At 27.8% G+C, this 7,596-nt stretch overlaps 1 protein-coding gene across 1 annotated transcript; it reads left to right on the forward strand.

The window, feature by feature from the left end:
• Positions 1–506: 506 nt before the first annotated feature.
• On the forward strand, positions 507–1,305 carry LOC114371748 (MATH and LRR domain-containing protein PFE0570w-like). The gene is made up of 2 exons (XM_028329094.1): positions 507–839; positions 1,201–1,305. The coding sequence occupies exons 1-2, from the start codon at positions 507–509 to the stop codon at positions 1,303–1,305; spliced, it is 438 nt and encodes a 145-aa protein (XP_028184895.1).
• Positions 1,306–7,596: the final 6,291 nt, after the last annotated feature.

Raw genomic sequence — 7,596 nt, forward strand, 5'->3', positions numbered from 1 at the left:
AAATAAGAATATAATATATTAAAATAATTTAATCTATCTTTTCCTTTACTAAAAGATATATTTAGGTATCTTTATTTAAATAATTATTGGATTATTTTTAGGATGTTACAGAAAGAGCATGATCATGTCGGGATACACGCACAACAGTTTACACATGTCACACTCTTGTGCACATGGTGTTGATAGATAGACAAATGCCACGCCTATCACCATAAATCACTTTTGGAACTGCTACATTTCTTGGGAATTTACATCTCGTCGACAACTGAAGTGGTTTGAAGACATCAGTTTTTATTTGGGTATGGAGGTGCCTCACAATGCTCAAGAATTCGTAGTGACTCCAATGAGGTTTGATGCGAGAGGTAATGTCCTGAGTTGGAGATTCGAGTTAGTAATTGAGGGAAAAAATCACTACAAATATTGATTTAGTTAAAATAGAAGGCAATGTCAAAAGAGCACAAATTACTCAATTCATAGCTCAGAATTCAAATGACTTGGTTTATGTGATGTATAACTTGAAGTTGAAAAGTAAACAAAATAGAAAAACTATTGTTATTCCATTTGATGAGATTGAGTCTGACAGTGAATGGATAACTAAAGAGGGATATAATGATGAGGATGAGCAACCTCAAGGTGAAGGTGATGATGGCAATGTTGAATTAGTGGGAGATGTTGGAGGAAGTTCAAATGATCTAGTTGTAGATACTTTCGATCTAGATAATTTAATTTTGGTGGAACCTAATGATGATGCACAATTTGAGGAAGACCTTGATGATGATGGAGATGGTGATGAAAGTGATGATATTCATGGAGATGATCCTATTATAGGATTGTACATGGTTCTTTGAAGATATTTGTGGTTTTTTTAATCATTTAAATGTTTTAATTTTGAGAGCTTATGTTTTGTAATAGACTAATAGTATGAACTATGAACCTATTGTCATTTTGTTTGCAAAATGGTGTATTTTGAATGTATTTAATTATTATTCATAGGTATTTTTTTTATGAAGTAAACTCTTATGATTCTACGAGTCGATCTACGGAGCTCTCACGAGTCTACATAAACTCTCGATTTTGATAACCTTGACATGGAGGTGCCTCACGATGCTCAAGAATTTGTAGTGACTCCAATGAGGTTTGATGCAAGAGGTAATGTCCTGAGTTAGAGATTTGAGTTTGTAGTTAGTACGTTTCGTGTAGGTCACTGAGGACCAGGGAGATTACACAGACATGACACTTAAGGACGAGGAAGAATATCACGAGTTGCTACGAGACTTGGAGTCGTCATTCGAGAAGGAGGATTGATTACCTTCTTGTATTTATACCTTAGGCGTAGTTTAATACTTTTAGTCCTAAATTTTTTCTATATTTTGATGCATTTTGAGGGGCGGGATCTTCACTATAATGTTCTTTTTGTTGTTGTAGCAAATGTACATGAATCGTTTCACTATTTTTACACTTTGGGTTGTATATGTATTATTTCTTCTACCGTGACACTATTTATTTGTTTTATTTATGTGCAAAGACTTCTATTATAAATATGCATTCATTTATTTACAGATTTAATTGCGACATGAAAATTAAACGTTTTCTAAGCAAGGTGCTTACTTTACTTTATCTTATTTATAAAAAGAAAAAAATTATGAGATATTTTTTCAACTTGAAAATAAAACTTAAAAGTTAATGACATGTATTCCATACTATTTGTTATTTAAATGATTTTTAAGCAAAATTTCATTAAACAAAATTAAGGTATTACATGTTTAGCTGAGGGTGTCATTGTTTTTTTTTTTAGATCCTCCCCCGTGAATCGAGATTGCACTTTTGGCATATTTTTGTGCTAGTCCTATGCTTGGGGTGTTTAGTTTGGGCTTTTAGCCCCATATAATACCCAACAAAAAATAGAAGAAGTTAATATCCTCAAGTGATAATATGATTGTGATTTATAAAATATATACTATTTTTATTTATTTCCTAATATTAATAAAAAATAATGTGATTTAAGTATCTTTCCGCATATCTACTATTAAAATTTTATTATTTTATAATTTATAGAACTAAAAATGAATAAAATTAAATAAGAACTAATTTGATAAATAACATATTTTAGATATTAAAAATATTTTTTAAACCAATATCATTTTTTTAACTTTGATTTTCTAAGACAAGAAAAATATGTAAATAAAAATGCATCAACTCTTAATTTGAATTAAAGTACCATTATGTTTATTTTACAAAAGTCAATAGATGTTTTCATATTTTCACTCCGTTAGGTGCAGGGGACTTTGTTAGAAAAGGAAATGAAAGGTTAATACAATGATCATGTAAAAAAAATTATATGGTCATCTAGTTATCAGGTGACATATATAATAAATTTATTAACTTGAAAGTCATATTTTTTATTAATTAATAATGTAAAAAATAATAATACTCACAATACATAAAAATTAAACTCGACTGAAAAGAATGGAAAATGAAGAAGGGAAGAAAAGGAGCAGAAACATGCGCATGCATGCAAACAAAGAAGTAAGGGAAAATAGCTCAAATAAATATTGTATTTGATAAGTACAAAGAGGCATCACTTGAGTTTTTTTTTTTTTAAGTCTTCATCTTATCTTCAAAATAAATAAATAAAATCTTTATCTTATTTCCTTCAATTCCTTTAAAAGTCTTCAATTGAATGACTCACTAAACAGTTTTCACCGGCCCCGAGTGTAATGCTGTGCCTGTGGCTGATGTTTTAGCTAGCAATGCATGCATTCCTCAATGAACCCAGGATTCGAGTTTGAGTTTTGGGCTTTTTTTTAGCAAAAGGAGTATATTTTTCCGTTATTTTTTAATCAGGAGGAAGTTAAAATACTAAAAGGATAAGGGATAATACTTATTACGATTTTCTATTTTTTTTAAATTAAAGTCGTAAAATTATTTATGACTTCATTTAATTTTTTTATGACTTTGAAGTCGTAGGATTTTTTTTTTATTTTACAACTTTAAATTCGTAAAATCTTTTTTTTATTTACGACTTTCACTTTTTTTTAATGTTTAAGTTTTTTTTTTTCAAATTTATAGTTTTTTATGATTTTTTTAAAAAAATTAAAATTATTTAAATGTATAATAAATAATATTAATTTGACTTGTTATTAGTATTTTTTTATGGTTTTATTTTATATGTTATTAATTTATTTTAATGTTTTATTATTTAAAATATGTTATATATTTTTAATATTGTTTTATTTAAATGTTTTTGTTTATTTAAAATTTAGATAATTTATTAATAAAAATATATAATAAAATTAAAAGGAGATATTAAAAATTTGAAATATTTTAATTTAAAAATTGATTATATTTAAATGAAAATTACATATTTGTTAAACTAATAAAGAGATGATGTCTCACAACGAGTTCTTCTAGATATGCATCTCGGTCTCTCATTTTGTTGGATTGGATTTCATGTGTTTGTTGTCCTCTTGTCTACAACCTTTACCTCCTCTTGTTCTTGTTCTAGGATGTCGACGTGTAATTGTGTGTTGTTGTTGAGGGACATGATCACCATCATTGTTATCATTATCATCATTGTTATTGTTGTTATTATCATCATCATCCTCCTCATCTTCATGACCCATGTCATACATTTGAGTAGGTAATGATAAACGATAACAAAAAGTCGATGGTGATAGATTATATGAAGATGGTGGAGTGTTGAGAAAGTGGTGGCAAACATTTGTGAGGGGTCATAAAAAACATTTGAGGTAGAAGGAACTTGAAATGAATATTGAGACATATATGATGAGAATCTTACTGATTGAAAAGCTTGCTGACATCCTTGAGACGCGTATCCAAAGAAGCCTGCTGATTGATATTGTGCTTGTGATAGATGATGTTGAGACATAAATCCAGGAACATGTACTGGAGGTGCATTGGATTCTACATATGATTGATGTTGGTGATGACTAGGATAATATTGTGATTCAAATTTACAAAGTTAGAAATAATAATGAATAATAATATCAAGAATTTTTAAAAATTGTAAAGTATATTTACAACCTCAGTAGATAGTGCTCTTTCACATGATATATATCGTCTAGTTCGACACACATATCATTGCATGTATTCTGAATTTTCATGCAAAAAACCTTGGTCCATTTCACCATGAACAATATAATCATTCCAATGATTTCATTTGACAATCCAGTGATGACAATGGTGAGGCCAAAACATATTTGTTCTCCCTCTCATATCTAATGGCATCAAAATCATGAATATGATAAAGGCAGGACATAGGTACTCTGAAGACGTATGTGTCATGATACAAGAAAATCAACACATTGCTACCTCGCATTATGTTCTCGTGTATGTTCAAGAAACAAGGAAGTTTGAGGTTCAAGAAATTGCAAATACGCGACTTGGTCGATGAGCAATGGCATGCACTGTCAAATTGAATGAATGGTCATGTGATTGTGGACAATTTCAAGCACTTCGACTACCTTGCTCGCATGCAATTGTAGTGTGTGTGTTTTACAATTTAAATTATGATAGCTTTGTTGACCCTGTATACAAGTTGGAAAACATTTTCAAAGTTTATCAACAAGACAACAGACATCAGGAAGCTTGACTATTACTCAAATACATAATGAGATGAACGAACCAATTCTAAATAGGTCTAAAAAATGTTCATTATGTAAAAGTGAGGGACATAATCTTACTAACTGTCCATACACACAAGTACATGACTAATATAACTTGTACTTTTATATTTTTCTTTTATTTGTATTGTGCATTTTATATTAATGTATTAATTATGTTATTTTTAATTTTACTGTGTATTTTTATTAATAGATTATCTAAATTTTAAATAAAAAATATTTAAATAAAATAATGTTAAAAATATATAATATATTTTAAATAATAAAATATTAAAATAAATTAATAACATTTAAAATAAAACCATAAAAAATTTACTAATAATAAGTCAAATTAATGCTAGTTATTATACATTTAAATAATTTATTAAAAATAATAAAAAAACTGTAAAAAATTATAAATTTGAAAAAAAATAACTTAAACATTAAAAAAAAAAATCATTTACAACTTCAAAGTCGTAAAAAAAGAGTTTTACGACTTTAAAGTCGTAAAATAAAAAAAATCACACAACTTCAAAATCGTAAAAAAAAATTAACTGAAATTGTAAATAATTTTATGACTTCAGTTAAAAAAAATAATAGAAGTCGTAATACATGTTACAACTTATTCCCTTCTAGGTAATTTTTTAAAACTTACCCCCGATTAAAAAATAACAAAAAAATATATCCTTGATAAAAAAAAAACCTGAGTTTTCACGTTCATGTTACTTGATGATGCGTCAGCAACCGTTTATGTTCTCTAACTTCATTTTTGGGCTTTAGCCTCATTGAATCAGACAAAAAAAAACTTATTTATGTTGTGTTTTGATAAAATTTCTTCACAAATACGTAAAAAACAAGAAAATTAGAAAATAAAGTGAATTATTGTTTTCTCATTAACCAGATAAAATTAACTTAATTTTACACATAGGTTTTTGAAAAAGTTAAATGATGGAACTTCTATAAAAAAAATTGAAGTTTATAAGTTATTTTTAACTTTTAAAAAAGAAAATATTACATCAACACCCAATGTATTATTTGACACCTAGAGAGAGGGAGAAAAAAGAAAGAAAAAATATAAATATGATAGGATTTATGATGTGATAATAAGTTAGAGATAAAAAGAAATAATAAGCATTGAAGATGTGTTTAAAATAATAATGTATTTATGTATTATTATTGTTAAAAATAATTTATTTTAACTTTTTATTTTTTTCTGCAATAAATATTTATGAGTAAATTTATTCAAACCATAACCTAATCTACAATAATCTCACATCACACAAGTTTTTTTTTATTAAAAGAAAGAAAAATATATAAATCTACACGTCTACTACTTCATGGATTAAGTAATGTGAGTTTTTTTTCTTCTTAATCCCGTCGTTTGTGGAAAAATGAGTCTAACTAACTTGAATTTGATCGAGATGTAAATAAAGTTTACAATAATTATTTTCATCGATGATCCAACTTGAATAATTCAAATAATTTAACTTTAGCTTCAATATATTAATTACTAATACTCCATAACTTATTTCAACAAGTGAGATTTAAGAGAATAAAAAACTCTTTTTCATTTTCCAATAGAATTATTTTTTTAGGAGGGTCAATAGAATTATTTATTATCTAAATCTTTCTCTTCCTTTTTTTTCACATTGTACATTATATTTTTATTTTTATTTTTCTTACTAAGCAATATACATATAATGTTTATACATATGAAATAATTTTACTATATTATTTAATTATAAATTACCGTTTGAATTACTTTAAGATAATAATTTTTAAAAGTCAATAAACTTATCATATATAATAAGTTTGATTGAATAATTGTGTAAAACTTTTTACCCTCTTAATGGATAATATATATTGAGAAAGCCATGTATATTTCTCCCAATTACAAAGTGTTTCTAGTAAGATTTAAACCCTAGCATTGTCCCCTTCCAAAAAAAAAGTCCAGCATTGTTTATAAACTTTACATAGACCTATATATTAAGATACACGTCGTGATCCATCTAAAATTTATAAAACACTAATTAATCAAACACGTACTTAAGAACATACATGTGATAAGCCGGCCCAAGTTTCGGCAAAACTATGCCAAGTGCCTTCTTTAGTCTCGGCCTCTAAAATTAAAACCCATTAAGCATGATAATTAAGTTTTTTTAAAGAGAAGCATGATGATTAAGTTGATAACAATTCATCTTTCAAGTTATTAATTCTGAAAGCTAACCTCTATATGTAATCCAAGTAGCTAGATTCTTGCTTTCAAATTTTATAACCAAAAGATGAGTTGAAAGTTGAAACCAACATGATTAACTTAATCCATGACAACGCCTCCATCTCCCACCCCAGTTCAAATTATAAATAATAAAGGACTTAGCTTTAGGCTGGAACTATAATCTGCTTCTCCTTTCTTCACGACAAACATGAAGATTGAAATCTGTCATTGTTGAGTTGCTCTTTTTTATTCTAGCAACATGTTAGGTGAATGTTGAGTTGTCTAACTCAATGATTAGTGAGTTCAAGTTCAATGGTGCCTACGAAATTGATAGCCACATGCCTAATCACTCGAACTAACACAATCTTGGGACCATATTCTCTTGTGTTTCCAACAAGTGAAGTTAGGGACTTGATAATTAATCCATGTCTATGCTTTCTGCCCTTCATGAAAAGATAACCCTTTTGCATATCATGCCTTTAAATTAAACATCACTACTTTACTTAAGGATTTATGTAGATTTAAAAGAAGAATGGCACGATATGGTACTACGAAAGCTAAATCAAGATCGAATTGCGACGTACATGAATCATAATAGCATAATAGTTTAATAACAAAAGGGAAATGAATGAGAACACTGTGCCTGGTCAACAAGACTAGTTGATCATTCACATTAAATGGGCAAATCTTTTCTACCAAATCATAATCATACAAGGCATTGTTAATTTATTGACAAATTGGTTGTTTGGGCTTGGGGAC

Source organism: Glycine soja, chromosome 10, assembly GCF_004193775.1.
Source record: "Glycine soja cultivar W05 chromosome 10, ASM419377v2, whole genome shotgun sequence".
NCBI classification, from domain to species: Eukaryota; Viridiplantae; Streptophyta; class Magnoliopsida; order Fabales; family Fabaceae; genus Glycine; species Glycine soja.

Bases quoted from the DNA above. Each gene is read 5' to 3' on its own strand.
- LOC114371748 (XM_028329094.1), top strand. From the start codon at position 507: ATGTATAACTTGAAGTTGAAAAGTAAACAAAATAGAAAAACTATTGTT. The intron at 840-1,200 runs GTTCTTTGAAGA...CGTTTCGTGTAG, and splicing joins CTATTATAGGATTGTACATG to GTCACTGAGGACCAGGGAGA.